Source organism: Zingiber officinale, chromosome 5A (assembly GCF_018446385.1).
Source record: "Zingiber officinale cultivar Zhangliang chromosome 5A, Zo_v1.1, whole genome shotgun sequence".
Taxonomy (NCBI): domain Eukaryota; kingdom Viridiplantae; phylum Streptophyta; class Magnoliopsida; order Zingiberales; family Zingiberaceae; genus Zingiber; species Zingiber officinale.
The window spans coordinates 136,969,176-136,988,654 of NC_055994.1; the positions used below are offsets into that span (position 1 = coordinate 136,969,176).

The 19,479-nt window shown below is 35.1% G+C and overlaps 1 protein-coding gene across 2 annotated transcripts; it reads right to left on the minus strand.

Moving 5' to 3' along the window:
• Nucleotides 1–5,915: 5,915 nt before the first annotated feature.
• LOC121982023 (lecithin-cholesterol acyltransferase-like 4) lies at nucleotides 5,916–19,294 on the minus strand. Of its 2 annotated transcripts, none has more exons than XM_042534873.1 (11): nucleotides 18,841–19,294; nucleotides 15,633–15,724; nucleotides 15,366–15,484; nucleotides 13,769–13,904; nucleotides 13,605–13,656; nucleotides 13,043–13,143; nucleotides 11,556–11,738; nucleotides 10,093–10,250; nucleotides 7,391–7,445; nucleotides 6,700–6,753; nucleotides 5,916–6,458 (listed from the first exon to the last, which is right to left on the minus strand). In XM_042534873.1, exons 1-11 carry the CDS (start codon nucleotides 19,079–19,081, stop codon nucleotides 6,057–6,059), a joined length of 1,593 nt encoding a protein of 530 aa, XP_042390807.1. In that variant the 5' UTR covers nucleotides 19,082–19,294; the 3' UTR covers nucleotides 5,916–6,056. The 2 variants fall into 2 exon arrangements, with proteins under 2 accessions (XP_042390807.1, XP_042390806.1); XM_042534872.1 differs by having other exon boundaries at nucleotides 10,093–10,253.
• Between the last annotated feature and the right edge of the window lie 185 nt (nucleotides 19,295–19,479).

Below are 19,479 nucleotides of genomic sequence, written 5' to 3' on the forward strand. Positions count from 1 at the left end.
AAGGGGAGGCGCTGTGCCTCTCTTATTCACTCAAGCTATTCCTGCTTTCTTCTTCTCTGTGATCTGAGGTCTTTTTATGGTTCCCGAGTTTTACAGTCCTGAGGCTTGGTCTGTGTGATCTGAGGTTGGGTTCGAGTGTGACGATCATCTTGGAGTGCACCTACGATCGTCACGAGTGGTTGTCGGATCTTGGGATGATTTTGCCGGAGAGCCTTTGCACCGTGGGGCGATGATAAATTCTCTAAGGACAGTCGGCACGCCGACGCTTCAACCCCGGATAACTATTTTCTAACCCTGCTCTTTTTTATATGTTTATTGCATGCTAGCTGTTTTTGTGCAAATACATTACTGTATTATTGCTTATAGAAAACAACAATTAATCATTATAAAATATGGTTTTGTAGCCCCGAAAGACAAAGAAGAATATCAGTGGACGAAAAAGGAGCAATCCGACTTTGTGGCAAACGGCAAAGCAGAGTTCCATCTGCTTAGTGTTTTACCATCTTAAGAAGTCAACCGTATCGGAGATTATGAGTCAGCCAAGAAGTTCTGGGAGAAATTTCTGGAACTACACGAAGGGACCTTGAAGGTAAAACTAGCCAGACGGGACCTACTCCGGAACCATATCAACAACCTCCGGTTAGAAGAAGGCGAAGCCGTTGCACTCCTCCACTCAAGAATCAAGGAGCTCATCACCAGACTCACGAATCTCGGAGAAAAGGTAACCAACCGAGATTCGTTAAGGTACGCACTTAACGCATTTTCTAGGACTCCAAAATGGTCGACCTTAGTAGATGCGTATTTCAACTCTAAGGATTTAAAGGTAATTACTTTAGAAGAACTTTTTTTCAACTTTTGAAATTCATGAGTCAAGATGTGTAGGTCTAAGGAAGGAATCAAGGCAAAACATTGCCTTAAAAGCTAAAATGGACGAACTAGATTCCGAAACATCACTTGACGATGACAAAACAATGTTAATAGTAAGGAGATTTAAAAATTATTTAAATCCAATAAGTTTAATCAAGTGCAGGATAAGAGAAGAAAAAGAAAAGTAAAATGCTACCACTACAATGAAGAAATACACGTAAAAGACAACTGCATAAAACTAAAAAGCAAGGACAAGAATAAAGACACAAGCACAGACAAGAGACCAACACAGAAAAGGCACAAGAACCTAAAAGCGATGTGGGACGAAACCTCATCAGAATTAGAAATCGAGGCCTACGTCGAAATCACGCTAATGACATGTCACCAAGAAGAAGAGGACGAAGCAAGCTCTTCCACAATAAGCATCGAGAGCATTGATGAAGGGGGAGCAACATCAGAAGAGAGCAACTTTACAGGGGGAGTCTTAGATAATGAAAACGACAAGGTAAGTCAAGTACAATCCTTACTGCCTGATAAACTATTTAAATTTATAAAGTTTCTGACTAAAACGTCTTATAAACTAGAAATTGAGAATAAAAATTACAAGAAGATTTCGACAAACTAAAAAATGGAAATGATGAATTAAAAGGATTTTAGCAACATCTTGTCGATTAGAAGACTTCGATAAAATAAAAATGAAAAAAAAATTGAAAGTAGAAATAGAATAATTAAAAAATCATGTATGCTCACATAGTCAACATGTTAGAAAATACAATGGATTAAATTGACACTTTAAATACCATAAGGGTAAATTAGGAAAATATCATAGAAATATATTCCTAAGAAATTCTTGATTAATCTTGTAGGAAGGAATTTATTTTGGATTCCAAAATTATATTTAGATTGACTGTTTTTTTTGGACTTAAGGCTTTCAGAAAGAAAATTAAATATTTAATTTCTTTAAATGGTTTTGTCTATAAGTGGTTGTTGTTCCAATAACTAAGAAGACCTAGTGCCTCGCCACAACCTAGAAGTCAATTACTGAAATAAATATTTAATTGACTAACGATAAAACATTTAATTATTTTAACTAATGTTTTAAATTATTTGTTAAAATTTTTGTTAGAAATATTTTGATCGTTAAAATTCATTTAACAAAAATCATATTTTTTAGAGTTATTTTAGCTAATTTATTTTTCTATATCTAAACATTTCTTCGGAAGTTTTTTTAACCGTTAGAAAATTTTCTATGAATTAGTTATCTAAATACAATTTTTTTTAAAAAATCCTAATTTTCCTTAGACTTTAATTTTAGCTTTTCCAAAGTTATTTTAAAAATACCCTATTTAATGTGATCAAAAAGGAAGAAGGGAAGATTAAGTGTAAGGGGAGGGTAATTTAATTTTTTACACATTATCGAGTTGCAAATTTATTACCTTATTATTATTTGTTTTTGTTTTTACCCCATCTTAACTTGAGATTGCTCACATCAAAAAGAGAGAGATTATTAGTATCCCAAGGTAGTTTTGATGTGATCAACCAAGTCAAGTTAGATTCTGTTGGTATTTAATTTCTGTGTCTAAGTGTGCAGGAACTTAGGAGCATAAGAAGTCGAGTGAAAGACGCAGCTAGTGAGAAGGACGACACAGGAGAGAGTCGACGGACTCGGTGCATCCGAGGGACGAGGTGTTGCGAAAGAGTACACGAGCGGACGAGAATGAGGCCCGTGACATTTCTGAGGGACGAGAAGCGAGAGCGGAAGACTGCTCAAAGACCGAAAGTTGAGTTCGGGTAAGTCCTATTTTAGATGACCGAGATCACCCAAGCGAAGGAGCTAGAACGGAAGGCCCAGACCAATGCGAGCGGAACCGGAGCGAAAGACACAGATCAAAAAGTCAACTAGAAGTTGACTTTCTGGTCCGAGTGCCCGAAACTGAATTTTATCCTAAACGCGACGTGGCACGTTGCGTTGTGATGTGGATAAAGTTTTAACCCCCGAGAGGCGCCTGAAACCCTTCCAGACGCTTGACCAGGGCTATAAATACAACTCTGGTCCCAATAATTCAAAACAATACTTGTAAACGCTTCTAGTTTGTTCTACTATTTGTTTGTGAATCATCAACGCTGTAAGAGGCTTCTCCGCCTGAAGGTAACTATTTACTAAGTTTTCAACTTCCTTGGATTAACAACCTCCCCGGTTGTAACCAAGTAATCCCTTCGTCTCTCTACTCTTAGTTTACTTCTTAACTTATTTTATGCAAATGTTAGTTTAATAAAGCTATAAAGTTCGAGGAAGGTTCATTTTTTTTTACAGGGCTATTCACCTCCTCTAGCCGATCGCTAAGGGACCTACACATTGTAGCATTATAGTGCTAAAAGTAAAAGTGTTGATTCGGATGAATCAGATGAGTTTCAATTGGATTGAAGCAAGAATTTTATAAAAAAAATCTCAAGCCCAACCTAAACATAACCTAAAAACCTTAAACTCAAACCCAAATAACCCAACCAACCCGAATAATCCGATTATTTTTTATTATTAATTTTTCTATAAATTTTCACTTTTATCTCAATACTTCATCATTATCATACTAACTTTAATATTGATATATATATAAAAATATCTTAATTTTAAAAATAAAATTTAATTCAACTCTAAAAAAATCACTAAATACTAAATTTAGGTCAACTCAAACATGATCCGATCTTAACACAATCTGAAAATCTTCTAATCTAAATCCGATCCAAATTCAAGACTCCAACTCAAACTCGATATTTTTTTAATCAACTTGGGTCAAGTTGATGGATCAGGTTAATTTTAACACCCCTTAGTTAAAAATAAAAGCTATTACAGTAGTATAATATTTAGTCGAAGTTACTGTACATTGTAACAGTCCCCGTAACTGCTATCTGCTATGATAATATTAAAAATAAGGTATTCTCATTTGATGATTTTTATTTTTTTAAAAAAAAATCTATTTGACCATTCATTCCTTTTGATTTTTATCCTTTACTTTTTATAACCCTCTGCAATCCAAATAAGGAAGTGAAGGTGGTTGTGGTGAGGTGGAGATGATGGCTCCACTCCATGGTGTCCCTTGCCAAAGGAGGCAAGGCAGGAAAGGGAAGCAAAGAAAGAGGCAGAGGGCATTGGAGCGAGGAAGAGGAGGGTGGAGGTGTTAATTTTTTTCTTTTTTAATTTGTTTCCGTATTGTAGGTATTTAATTTTTATCATCCGATTAATTTCGGAAGTGATCAATTCAGTTTTATGAAAAATTTTCATCTGACACACATCATAGTTAGGGGCATGGAGTACTAATTGATAGTAAAAGGTGAAATTGTTACTTTAACAGTTATTTAAGATGACCCTTACTATCAGCTAAAAGAAAGATAAATCATGATAACAACATATACAAAGAGGAATTAAAACAACTAACAAAGTATTCCACGCCTGTTGAGAATAGATTCCAGACATGTTTTATTAAGAAGCATGTGAGTCTTTTAATTATTCCTTGCCCCACTCCACCACTCCACTCCACTCATTCGATGGGGCTGCCGCTAGCCGGGCACCCAAAACTGTCACTAAAAATCATCAAAAGCTGGAATCACTGCTGGACTGGATATGTCACTTCTCCTCAGTGCTGTCTTGTTTAATTGCCTTTTAAACCCTTTTCTGAATTATTAACTAAATTATGTCCAATGCAGTAATCTTGCCCCTATTCTCTTTCTTATAGGTACATAATTATAAACATAAGTACAAAAATGATTTGCAATAAAATATAATATATACACGGTGGCAATAAGAGTGCATAAGTAAGTTAATCTAAAAATTTTCAGAGTCTATATAAAATAATCCCAATTACACAATCAGTAAACATTCTCGACCACCCAACGATTTTCAACTTCAATGTGTTGTCGTTTTGCTTGCTTATCCAATTTATACTTGAAAGGGATGATATAGAGATCTATCTATCTTCTTCCTATTCTTCTCTTGTCACTTCACATTTTGTTCAAATCATGCAATCCACATCCCTTACTCAATCTCATTTAAGTTCGTGTTCAACTAGTTAATCGATCGACGTGCTACTTGAAGACATATGCAGTGACTATTAGTCGCTTTCACTAGTGTTATCATGTCTCCCTTGCTAGCTAAAGTGCTTCATGCCAAGTCATTATCTTAAACCTTCTCAACAATCTTGCTATCTCATCCACAAGCTTCTTCTGAAATTAATGCAATTAAACACTCGATCAGGTCTCTATCATCTTTCATATTCAATCAATGTTATTATTATTATTGTTGTCAAATAAGTATTGTTAATTACAAGTACGCTGAGAGATTGTGCATTTGCAATAATGGAGTAATAATTCAACTAAACTCTGTGCTCTGCCACCTGACATATGTAAGCTAGCTGTTGAAATAGTGATAGCAAACAGTGACCTGCTCTGTTGCCATCACAGATCCATCTATCTAACTCACTATCATATCAAAGGCAAAGGAATGGATATGTGAAAGTGAACAAGGCTTGCAACCATCAATTCATGGCATCAGAGTTGGGAATGACTCAACTGGCTCTGTTTCTACTTATTTTTAACTATGCAAATGAGTTCAATTTGGATATTTTTGTTGTATTTCCTCTTCGTCTTGCTTTTCTTCTCTGGCTTGATCGATGTTGTTTGACACCATTTCTAAGAACAAATGGGATATCCATATGCAGTGAAATGATCTTAGATTCATCCTTTTAAGGTGATGAAATTAACTATTTGCCATTATAAAATTTAACAAATTTACAAGACTCTTATATACACCATCAATTTAACTCAGACTTTGGTTTGTGATATTTGATTAAAATTACATTCTAATTTTAAATCTTGTACAATCTCATAGTTTTTTTAAATCTCTATTTCATTTTGCCTTTTACTTCATTTGAATAACCTTTTCATCTTCAAATATAATTCGAAATATTATTTGGGTACTGGTTTAAGAAGGAAGAGTGAGATTTTAGATTTTACAAATGGTGCATTTGATCAATTTCAATTTAATGTGATAAATATACAGAAGCAATTCATTTTCATTTTATTTTTGTTACAAATGCATACAGCAAATAACAAATATTTTTGTACATGATTTATTTTAATATGACATGGATTATCACTAGATTGCATATTTCACCTTCCTGGTATTAAATTAGTATTTACATGGTTACACTGACTGCCATGACCTCAACATGCTGCCTGCCTTGGCTTTGAGGGTGCACAACAACAGTGGCCTGAGCTCGCTCATTGTCCCCACCGGACGACACGGATACAGAACCCACCATGGCTGGAAGATCACCTGGTCTCTTCTCGTTGAGGTCTACCGACGATATGATCTCCCAGTCTTCCTTCACGGTGGTCACCTGCATACTTTTCTCGGTGTGCCTCTCAATCTCAAATGCAGTGGGCAAGACCACGTAGTCGTTGAGAGGATTGTAGAACGGATCTGGTTCGCCTGCGTTCAGCCAGTGCTGAAGTATCCGGAAAACATGCCGATCGCAGATTATTCCTCGGTGATCTGCAGGAACCGCAACTCTTGCGACCGCATCAAAGCCATCCGCCTGCAAAATATAAGCTTGCACAATTGGTAAGCTCAGAAGAAAAAAAAGTCCTTTCCATTTAACTTCAGAAAAGTTTAGAGCACAAGTATCCAAGGAGCAATAGTGTTTTCATATCTCCAGCTACCTTAGTTTGTCGACCATATTGAATTTTTCCAAGTACGTTAAATTGCATATTTCGACATCACACGATGCATAAAAGAAACATGTATACTGGACAGCATTGTTGATAAGGTTCACAAACCTTTGCCGACTCGGTTGGGACTGTTCCATCACCATCGACGCAAATGTATTTAGCCTGCAAATAGACAAAATGAGAATGAATATTTTGGCATAATGTTTGTTGCAATGACAAATCTAAAACTTTCAAATAGTAGCATGTTTAACATATTAAATTAATATGCTTCAAAATGTCTGGTAAAGAAATTCTCACGTAGACATTAAAATTAATTACTTAAAAAAAAAAGTGCTCAAAAAAATGTACTGCATGACTTGCATAGATAAAAGGTCCTCGACAGTGAGGAAAAGAACAGAAAAAAAAAATACATAGATCCATTTGATAAACAGTAGAAATTATTTTATTGATAGAAGAGCACCCCAACACAATGAATACTGATTCTTAGCAAGATTGCAAAGCTATCCAGCAGAAATTGAGATTACTTCAAGTTTGCAATTTTAATTACACATTCACTATCAATGTGAAGTTGAAGATGCTTGATTCGAAATATTAAGCGCATATATTCTGTTAATGGGGAATGGGACACGGCAGCAAATTTATAAGTTCTTGCAACAAATTATCTAACTCATACAAGCTTGAGTATCCAGTTGCTGAAGGACTCTGGTCTGTAAGCTCGAGCATCTTACAATTTTGAACAAATCTATACAAAGCCCTCAGGGTTAAACTGAAGATAGAATTTCAGCAAGAAAAAATTTACCTCGGCAGACACTAATTGCTCTACATCTGAAATTGGTGATTCTTTGCTCCCATAACTGCAAGCAGATCAGATAAATCAGAAACATATAAATAACAGTTGTAGTTGCTGCACGAAATTACAGACGCAAGATTAAGACCACTGATTTAGATGTTGAATATATGGCAATATATAATTAAGACTGGAGGGTTATCCATTCCACCAAAATGATTAACAACCCAGAGTAGCATCCTGAGCATTAATGTAAATGCTACCTAGACTAGAGGATTATCCTTCAACAAGATGGGGAACCACAACAGACATTGAATGTTCAGCAAGATAAATGTACCCCTACTCGGGTCAAGGTTCCCCTTAATAGTACCCAGATCATCGAGCTAGTACTTAACATTGCTTGCTAACTCAACTCTAGCTACTTGGAAGACAGTTGCTTCCTAGTCATGCCCGAGTAGGGATGACAACAGGGCGGATTTTTTCAGGAAAAATGACACCCAACTTGTTTAATCGGGTTCAGGTACTCATTAAAAATATATTTAGGTGAAATGGAAGATACCAGTCACAGGAATGAGATGAGTTATCATTCAGGTGTGTACATATTTGTAAAAAAAATCATGTATGTTTAGTGTATGTGTGATGGATATTAATATTTTATTAGTCATAGCATCATTAGAGGTCGACATTCATGCTTTTTGACAAAATTTATTTACAAAATGTTGAAGTCATTTTTAGAGATTCAGCTTGTTAGTGTATTCAATATAAGAGTCTGAAAATATATTAAACTGGGGTTGAGTTCGTATATGATTGTGGATTTGGATGTATCATGTGGGTGGGGCACAGGGAGTGAAAAAGTTTGAAGGTAAACTACCTTTTGCTACCCCTAGTTCATGCAGTAGGCTAGTCAATATGGGGTGACGAAGACAAATTAGAGTTGTTGCAATCCATAATCAGGAGTAAAGGAAACTCAATAGTACAGGCATATCCAAATCTGGAACCTGAATAGTTGCCTATGGAGAACAAAGTCATTGATTGAGATATTGTCTTAATTAGATAAGCTAGACTTTAAATTGAGGACTGCAAAGCATATATAAACAGGCAAATCCTAGGTAAGTAGATCAAACATTTGTGAAGAAATTTGATGCTAAACTCGGTAAGGGTTTGTTTATGTTCGTTAGACATGTTCAAAGTCAATTAAATAACCAAGCTTAACCAATTTGTTAAACTAAACAAATAAAAGAGCTTGAACATATATGTTAGAATAAAGTTCGTGAACAATGTTCAAGAACAAAGCCTATGAACAATGTTCATAATTAAGTTCATTAATGAGCTATAGGATGCCATGTTAATTTACATTTGCCAAGTGAAGTAAACAACATAGAGAATTTACAATTGATAATGTTGTGAAAATATTATAATTTTTTATAATTAACCTAATTATCTATTGGAAGGGGAGGCTTGGTGCAACAGTAATCCTAGAAACAACCTCTTGCAAAAAAACAGAGTAAGACTACGTACAATGGATCCTTCCCAGGGATCCTGCATGACGGGAGCTTCGTGCACCGGGCTGCCCTTTTTTTTTTAACCTAATTATCTATTTCATACATATTTCACTTCATTATCCATTTTCTCCAAATGCATGGATATAATATTTTGATTAATAGTTTCTTATATTTTGATTAAATATTATAAAAAAATTAAAGCAAGAAAAAACTATCTTTTAGCGCGTCCTACCTACCTATCTTTTTCATAATATTGTCCACATAGGTTTGTTCAATTTTTATGTATGATATATCTTTATCATGATATGATTGTCTTGATATGTTAAAATGTATATGAGCATTCTCAACAAAAAATCTTTATATGATATGTTTTCTCTAAATAAGCATGTGACAAGCCTTATCAATGATAGCAAAAGGTGGAATCCGCCACCCTAGTGGCCCCACACGGTCGGCCCCACGACCATCTATGAGGAGGTAAATCGGGAAACTGTAGTTGGCCAGTGCGGAGAAGGGCTTTTTTTTCGACTTTGCCGAGATTCGAACCCTTGCCCTATGGTAACAACTCTGCTTCGCACTAACCAACTCAACCTTGCCCCAGGGGCTGTGACAATCCTTATCAAGCTTATAAGCACGATGTTATCAATCTTACAAAATAAACTTTGTAAAGCTTCAATGACCAAACAAAATAAAGGCAAGATTGAATTACGAGTTCAATAACATCTAAACAAGCCAACTTCAGGCTGCAAAAACAAACTAACATGAGTTTGAACAACCATTCCAGCAGTTTGGTTAATTTTAGACTTGGCTCAGGTCGTTACAACTTTAGTCCTAAATCTTTCCTATTCGCACAATTGATATAGTGGTTCTGACTGCTGAACTTGGCAATATGTATCGGGATCGATCTAACAAATTTGCACCTTGGGTGTGAATATTTGGCGCTTAGTGTGAATTTATTTTTGAAGAAAAAAGGGAAATCCTATATATATCCAAGTATTTATACAACCATGAGTTCTCGGCCTTAAATCTGAAATATGTGCACTTAAATTCACGTGTATGAGTCAAATTAGAAGTACATGTTAGTTACCTATCTTTGGACATGATAGTAACACTTGAAACTTCAGATCTTAGAGAAGCAAAAAAAAAAAAATCAGACAATAAAAACTTTATGAAACCTACCAAAAATTCAGAAATGGCATCAAATGAAAAGCATACCAGACACTATGTGGTGTGTCATTATGAGTCCCATATATGTTGTAAAATTTCACACTGTTTGGGAGCTTAGCACGTGATAAAATTTCACTAGTTTCATTTGCCCATCTCAAAATCTCTATATTCAACGGTAATGGAACCTGCATGTCTCCATATGAAACCTGCTATACGCAATGTCAAGAAAATATATTTGAATAAATGAAAGGAAAAAAATTCTTAATAGCCATTTAAATTTTCACTAGGTGTTATATACAATAGCACAATTTTTCACTGAACTATACCTTAGATAAACACTCATTCACCTAGCATCTATACAAATGAATTAAATAAAATCCGAAACTTTTAAGACCAAGTATAACAGAAGTTGAATATATGAATATGTATTATAAGTAAGAAGATAAGAACTCAAAGGTAAGTTAATATGGATGAACATGAAATTCCTATAAGAGTTTTCAATATCTAGGACTATTATTTAACAACATGAAGATATCAATGAAGGTATAGAAAAAAGAAAAAAAAACAGTCAAAATAGAGAAGAGCTTTTAGAGTTGTCTTGCATGTTCCTCATGTATTGCTTAGGTTAAAAAAAAAGATTCATAATCTGTGGTACAATCTGCCTTGTTTTATGCATCAACGTGTAGGATTGTTGCAAACTAACATCTTAAAAAAAAAGTTAATGCAATAGAGATCAGAATGCAATATGGATTTATGGTGTTCAATGGCAACCTAGCGGATGAAGTTCCCGCCAATGAGGGGTCCGGGGAAGGGTCTATTATATGCAGCCTCACCCTGTATTGCAAGAGGTTGTTTTTGTAACTCGAGCTTGTGACCACCAAGTCACACGCTCCCCTTCATGTATGAAGTTACTAGAAATAAAATAAAAAAATACAAATATTCAAGAACAATTAGGTGAACCTTCAATACATGATATAAAAAAATTAAAAATTTTTTGAGATGACATGCATATGTTCAAAAACAATGAAAAAACTCATAGTCAAATGGTTTAAGCATAAAGGGAGACCAAAATTCAATGTAATAAAAAAACAATTTAATTAATTTGAATATTACCCGATATTGCATAGAGCTCAATGGAGAAATAACAATATTAAGATAAAATTCATATACTTGGGACAAATATGGCTTAATAATGATGATTTCTCTTGGGAGGGTTTTTTGATTGTTCCCCCCTAGTTCACCTACAGGAAAACTCCGAAGCATAACTTATGCACACACAGAAGTCAATCTCTCAATATTCATCCCATTTGGAATTTGAACCTGGTTCTCTTATCATTCCTCTGAGTAAGAGGAACATGAATCTACTCGCTTCTCTTTGCTCTCCCATATTTATAGGTTCAGCTAGGATTGATTATCCCCACCCTTTTCCCCTACTCTCCATTCAGTAAAGTTGTACAGGAAACAAATTACTCCATAGTGCACATACAATCTGATTGATATTCATTGCTTACCGTATTCTTTGCAAGAGCTTCATTAATCAAAGATATAGCTTCAAGAGGTTCATAAGACTCTAGCAATGTACCAGGTGTTCCAGAATCATCATGCTTCTCCTTCCATAATTGCAAAAGAGGAACAACATCCCAACTAAAGTTGGGACGTGCCATCAACTCATATATGGAAGGGCATTCAATAAGCTGAAACAGAAATGTTCATGGCCAGTAAAATATATAGACATGAATTTCATGAAAGATTACTAGCAAATAAAGGAGATTAAAATAACATGATCACCGAGATGAAACTATTGTGGTGTCAAATACAAATAATATTCTATTAATTCAGAAGCATTCAACGTTCAAATAGTTACCAATAACAAATGCAAAAAGCAAATGAATTTGAATATCGCATAGAATTCAGTGAGTCGAGTCAGGTATGCTTGAATCTGGTCCCAAGTAAAGGTGGCTAGTGATTATTTATACAGTAAAATAATGCCGTCAAAGAAATGCAGGGATAGACCTAATAAAGTTTTTTTTGCATATACATTTCTTTTCAAAAATGGTTCTCGGATAATTCTGTCCTTAATAGGTAGAACCTAACAAAACCAAGATGGAGATAATCTAAGAATAATAGAATGCTCTAAACACTTTCTATAGTTTCAACCTTTATATCCCTAGGAACCTTTTAAATGAGTTGTAATTAGCTTAACATCAATTGTACATAAATTGCATGTACCTTAGTTTTTTGAGCAATAATCTGATTCCAAATAACCAATTTTAGCAAAGAAAGTGAGAAAGAAGAGTCAAGTTTCATGTAAACTCACATTGCGTCACTGTTAGAACCAAAAAGCTTTTATGGTGTACAAAAGTAGAAGAGAAATTGCAATTAGGATTTAATCCTCCATGCACATTTGGATAGAGATGTGTATTCTACAATCTTGGTGAAGACATTAAAAGAGATCCTGGTTTTGGGACCCTCCTTAACTAAATGGGAACTAACTCCCATTTATAGTATTATATAATAGGCATCCTGTCCCTTAGCCTTCCCCTTTCTCAAATAAATTGTAAAAGAAAATTGATCAATTTTCTCTGGTTATATACCAGAAATTTCAAGACAAAAACCTATGCAACTCTTCATATCATTGTGATTATAATACAGTATCACAACAACAAAATTCATCCAATCCAGGCTACATTAGCTAATAAATGCAGAAATTAATTCACCACCCAAATGCCCCATTAACAAAGACCAGTCCAGCTGGTCTAAATGCACACGCCTGTAAGGACTTATTATGGCCCGATTTGAATGCATGCTGGTGTAACAGGAATAATATTCATCAAAATTGAATTTTCTTTGACTATGAGTTCATCAATAGAGGAAGAGAATAAAAGAGATATTTTATTATTAAACATTCGATCATAAATAATGATATCCACTGATCCATGGAACAATGATTGTTAACAGCCATTAATGAAAAATAAACAAACTATTGAAAAAAATATACCAGTTGTTGCATACTCCATTTGGTGATGAAAAAATTCCCCTCCCAACCTTCTACAAAGGACATACCATTTAGGAGACTGGTGGTAATGTATCCAGGTGCCCCTGTTGAAATTGAGAATAAAATACACATATACATCTTCTAAAAGTAAGAATCCTCATGTAGTTCTACCACAAAATATCAATATTATGGGAACGTTCATGAACATTTAACTTTTAAAAAACTGTGTTTTCCATCTTGAGAATATCTTAAGTTCTAAACTCATAATAAGTTTGGATCTTTCTTTCAATTTAACTTCTTTCAGAAAACAGAAGCAATTAAAATATCTCACATCTTATCATGAAGACAATTGAAATGAAAAGGGCAAGTGAGAAGAAAACTGCTATCTTCTAATAAGTGCTAGTCTGACTGAAAATAAACCATATGAGCTTCCTGAAATTCAATTTTCACAAATAAGCTACCGCTCCATGCATCTAAACTAAAAGTACCTGAGTGCCTAAAATTCAAATTCTTCATTCTTTCCTCTTCTGTGAAAAGTGTAATAGTAGAAGTCTAAATCAATTACCTTGAAATGGTGCAGCAATTGCAATCCAGCCCTTTACGTATTTCTCAAAAATCTAGAACATCACACAAATAATAAAATATCCATAAATAATTGCTACAAAGATGTGAAAAAAGAGAAAGGAAATTGCACAAGAAAAGAATATGATAAATGATACATATTCTTACATCACTGTAAAGACTCATGAAGCACTTCACAAGCAGCCCTCCCATAGAGTGGGTTATAATGTTCATCTTCTTTCCACCAGATGAGACATATACTGATTCTAGCTTCGCAGAGAACTTGTCAAGAGTGTCCTGTAATCTGCAACGAAGCATGCAAATAAGTTGTACAAATAACCCTTAGATAAAATCAATATTGATGTTTTCCCCTTAAACAAATTATCATGCTAGCATGCGTTTGATTGCGCAATCACTAATGCATTTCCAATATCCTTCTATTTTCACTCTTAGTTGAAGTAGCTAGTTTTCCTTTGTAAAAATCTCAATGTTCAAAATCATCAAAAACCACTACTACGAATGATCCTCATAAAAAATATGACAAATGGATTAGTTATGCCAATGTTTTAAATTCTAAGTTGATAGGAGTTAACTATATCTGCATCAATGAGAACAAAATACAGTGTAAGCATAGCTTGTACAATAAGACAACTCTCATCCAAATAGGTTGAGTTGGATCAAAATCAGCTAATGACAATCCTGTTAGGACCCGCACAAAGGGGGGGGGGGGGGGGGTTGAATAGCTCGCTTCGCTTCTTCAGAATTTGAAGCAAAGCACAACAAAATGCTAACATCTTTGATTTACTTGGTGTCCACCTCCTTGAAGGTACTAATCCAACGGTCCACACTTAGCTCTCTTCTTCCACTAAAACTTCTCCTTCTCGGACAAAACCCAAAGGCGGAGAAACCTTCTTCCAACACGATTACACCAGCTTACAACTCTCACAAAGATGAAGAAGCAACAAAAGAGGGGAAATAAAAGAGATAACAACTTTAGCTTGGTTCTCCTTTTGGTTGCTTGAGGATGTTGCAAATGAGAGCTTGAAACTGATTTTGAGCAGGAGAATTGCAAGAACAATAACTTCATCTCGTGCCCTAAGCCCTCGTTTAAACACCTCATAATTAGGTCGTTTCTCTGCTTTTTGTTGCCACCAATTAATTGTTAACTGTTTGACTATCCGTTGAATGGTCACTAACTCTAGATCAACGGTCGAGATTATTCCATCTTGAATCCCAATTGATTGGTGAGGCATCACCAATCGATTCAGAAACCTTCTGTTTTCTGTCAATTGATTGGTCCAATCAATCGGAGGCCTCACATCCAGAGCAAAAGTTTCCAGCTGCAAATATGTCTTTGAAAGAGGGTCATAGCACTACAAGACCGCCTTATTTTGAAGGAAACAACTTTGCCTTATGGGTCACTACCTCATGACTGAGATTGATATATGGTTCTCCGTAACGGAGGGCTTCGTTGCGCCCACTTCGGAAGATGGAAAAATTCTAGAATCCTCAAGATGGTCGGATGAACAGATCCCATACTTTTTGAGATATCCAAAGGATGAATGTGGACGTAAGAAATGAGGAAATAAAGATACAGAACTCAAACAGCAATGACAACTTTAATAGATAAGAACACTGAAAGTAAGAAGCCTATCTATTGTAAAATGATTGTGCAAATAGCATAATAGTGAAAATCATACAGAAACGATGTGATAGTAGAGTAATAACAAAGGGATTAGTGAGAAGAATGTAGGACATTAGTTACCTATTACTCTGGCGAAAATCATATCCAAACCCAAAAAGAGTTTTGCCCTCTTGATAACCCCACTTAATCATCTCCTGTATCATGTCATGATAATAGCAAACCCCATCCCTCCCCACAATCTGTAAAGAATAAACATTTGAAGTCAGGAAAGATAAACTTAAATCAATAATGACTTCTATTGGGAAGAAATAAAGAATTGCCATCATATTATCAACTTATTAACTATTTAGGAATTATGAATATCACAAGGACTGAAGACTTGCTTACCATATCTGGATCCAAACAATCAATTGCATATAATCCATATCTATCTTCAGGAACTATAATTCTTGTTTTATCATCCAAGGATACCGTCTTACCTGGACATGAACCAGCAATATAGAGGTCAGTCAACAGAAAAAACTTACTATCTGTAACCATAATGTTGGCAGTTTTTAACTATCGAATCACCTAAAATGCCAATTGCTAACACAATTTCCCTTTTTAAAAAGTAACATCATTGCTCAAATTTATTTTTGTTATTAACAGTGTTTGAATCCATGTTAGTTAAGATCATGATCCAAATGCTACAGTCTTCAATCCAAACTAAGCTAAACAATCCAAATCTAATTATGTTAGGATCGTATGGACCTATGATCCAATCCTGTGTTTGCTTATTGATTCCTACATAGAATCCTAGTTCCAACAACCATGACTAAATATCTTGATAGAATATAATTGAATTCAATTAGATATTTTTAAAATTGCTATTCATTATAGCAAATATTTTTTCTTGCCGTTCACAATTCGAGAAAAGTTTCAATTATATAAGATTCTTTTTAACTCTTATAAAAGAATCTTTGTAACTCTCAAGTAGAACAATAGTTTTTAATTATTGTCATTATCATCCATCTTATAATTATCATTCAATTTTATAACTATGATTCATTTTAACTGTTGTTATTTACTATATAACTAATGGAATACTATGAATTCTATTATATTATTCATATATTTATAATATAAATAATTTTATTCATGCTTCACGACACAGCAAGCATAGTGTTAGAAAAGTTGGTATTAGCATAATATATTGAAAGATAATAAATAAGATAAATTATAAAAGTCGAATATACTTCTAAAATATTTTATTTGAAATTTTAAGATCTTATGATTTTACATAAGGGTGTCAATTCGGGTGGGTCGGGTCGGGTTGGGTCGGGTTAAATTTTTTTTTTTTTTTTTATAACCCAACCCGAACCCGACCCGAACCCGAATTCAACCCGAAACTCCTAAACCCGAACCCGAACCCGCCCAACCCGAACCCAACCCGTGTAACCCGAAAATTCGATTCAAAATGACTTTTTGGAGTTATTTTCCCTATAATTCTTCACTTTTATCTCAATATTTCATCATTATCATACTAACTTGATATTAATATACATAAAACATCTTAATTTTCAAAATAAAATTTGATTTAACCCTAAAAAAACCCCACTAAACCCTATATTTGGGTCAACCCGGGTCAACCCGGGTCAACCCGAACCCGACCCGACCCAACCCGAAAATCTTCAACCCGAATACCCTCCAACCCGAACCCGACCCGAACCCGAAAATGTCCAACCCGAACCTGATTTTTTTCGGGTCGATTCGGGTTGGGTCGTCGGGTCGGGTTCATTTTTGACACCCCTAATTTTACACTCCATTTTGCGATTTGTGACCCCTATAAGACATTAAATGATTCACTAAGAAATAAAAAATTGGATACCCACATAAAGATTAGTCAAATTATGACAAAGTCAACGCGTTCCTTCATAGCTACCTCTTGATTGCACCGATATTCTAGATATTGATGTTCTCATTGTTAGTTGTAGTTAGATCCATATCTTACACTCAACTCTCAAGGGACTAGAGCTACTAAAATCATGCAAGTTTCCACCAAAAAAAAGGGCTTATCTAGAGGGTAAATGCATGCATCCAATTCCTCACATAGCAAAGAGGTCTTTTTCACTTGAAACTTGGCCAACTATGTTGCCATGGAACATCCTAACAATTGAACCAGGTTTCACTCTCAAGAAATTTGAGACAAGTATATGGAATAGGTCCTTCTACCATATTGTAACCAATGCTATCTAGCTTACACAAAACATCAGGAACATTTTGAACAGTAATATTTGACATGGTTTCAACTTTCAACACCATAAGGTTGCGATAAGAAATCAACCTGGGAAACTGAAGCTTATAAATATACAAAGAAATAGTCTGCAAAACTGAGCACATTGACTAAAAAAGATGAATGATCCATGGCAGCACAAGTACCATGAATAATTCTTAATGGAATCTTTATCTAAAATTATATATTTTTTAACACTTATTGTGACCTTAAATATCACTGCTGTAGTTCCTCTAAAGGCCAACAAGAATCTTGACGAAAAAAAGGAAATCTTAAAAAAGGTCATTGAATCAAACAAACTCTTACTATCTTATCATTATACAGAAACTACGGAATTTTTAGGATGCTAAACATGAAAACTCCATAGTTTACATGTCTCAAATTTCAGCATTCAGCAAAAACAACAACTACTTGCTGTGTCTCTTAACTCTTCAGTGATGGTTACAATTTACAAAGCTGTTATTTTTAATCTTACTATTGAGCTCTATGTGGTGCTAAAATGTTTTCAGGGTAACACCTTACCATGCAGTAAGTGCAATCAAGATTCATTTGTACGAGATTCAACATAGTTTTATGATGATCATCTAGGTCCAATGCAACTCAAACTTTTTTCCGTACTTCAGACAGGAATTACTAGTGTCTGAAATATTTGGCATGCCAATAGATTCAAGTTATCTAACTCATAGAATGTCAATCAAGATAACCATTTGAAGTCGGCTGTATAGATCTAGTCCCAAACTCTATACACTATTATAACATCATAAATATCCAATACTAAAATCAATTGGGCAAAAATATGAAAGACACATGTTTACGTGATCAATCTTCAGTCTTGCTATTTCATTCAATCATGAAGTATTCATAAAGTTGATTTTCCATCGTTCCCTTTCATAAATTACTCAATTCATAAAATTAGTTAAACAACTCTAGTTATGGAAAATTGCAATTGGGCAACATGCGGCGTGGAACTAAAATTTTAAAACTGCACGTTCCCTCCACAGACTACTCAACTTTCTAAAACTAGTCAGATATAATTTTGGAGTCTGGATATATTTTTTTGAGGTACTTACAAACTCTAATGTTTTTTCAATTATAGCATAAGTCAATCCGAGCAACATCAAATAACTGAGAACAAATCACTCATATAAACCACAAATCACTCACTCATATAAACCATTGTATTTCAACCGGCCTAGATCATTAAAAAAGTAAATTTCAAATAGCATCAGCAAACACAAACATTATCGAAAGAGAAAGACACCCCCATAACGTGAAGCCGGAAAAGCTGGAAGGATTAGGGGGAAAAAAAAATCAACGCTTTACCTGTGGCAGGATCAAAATGCGACCAGACCTTCTCCCGGAACTCATGCTCGGCACGAAGAATTCGCACCCACACCCGTTCCTCCTTCCCATCATCATCAACGGCGTTCAGAATCGACCCTGCGATCCCGGGAACCAGCATAACAGGATCGAGGTTAGGGTCCACCAGAGGCACCTGCTCCTTGGCCAGCCTCAGCCATAACTCGATCGACCGAATAAGTTCGTCCAGAACCGCCATTCGCATGTACACCAAGCCAACAAGATTAAAGAACGGTAGACTCGCAGACAGAACCAACCGGCGGCGAAAATTGAAAAAGGATACCAATATCGAGATTAGATAAGAGATCAAAGACAATTTCACGAATCCAGATTGAGTATTAAGGCGAAATTAGGGTTCCGAGGAAGAAACGCGACGAGAGGAGAGAGGGGACGAAAAGCAATCGCTGGGAGTTCCCCTCCACAGGGGAAACGTAAGATAAACTCTATTTAAAGAGATATACAATAATAATAATAATAATAATAATAGAAAATTTTCGAATTAATTACAGCCGTTCGATATTCTTGCCGATTCGTTTACGGCACACCACCTTTGGGTGCCGTTACTTACGGTAATGTTATCGCCATCATCGTGGCGGTTCGGTA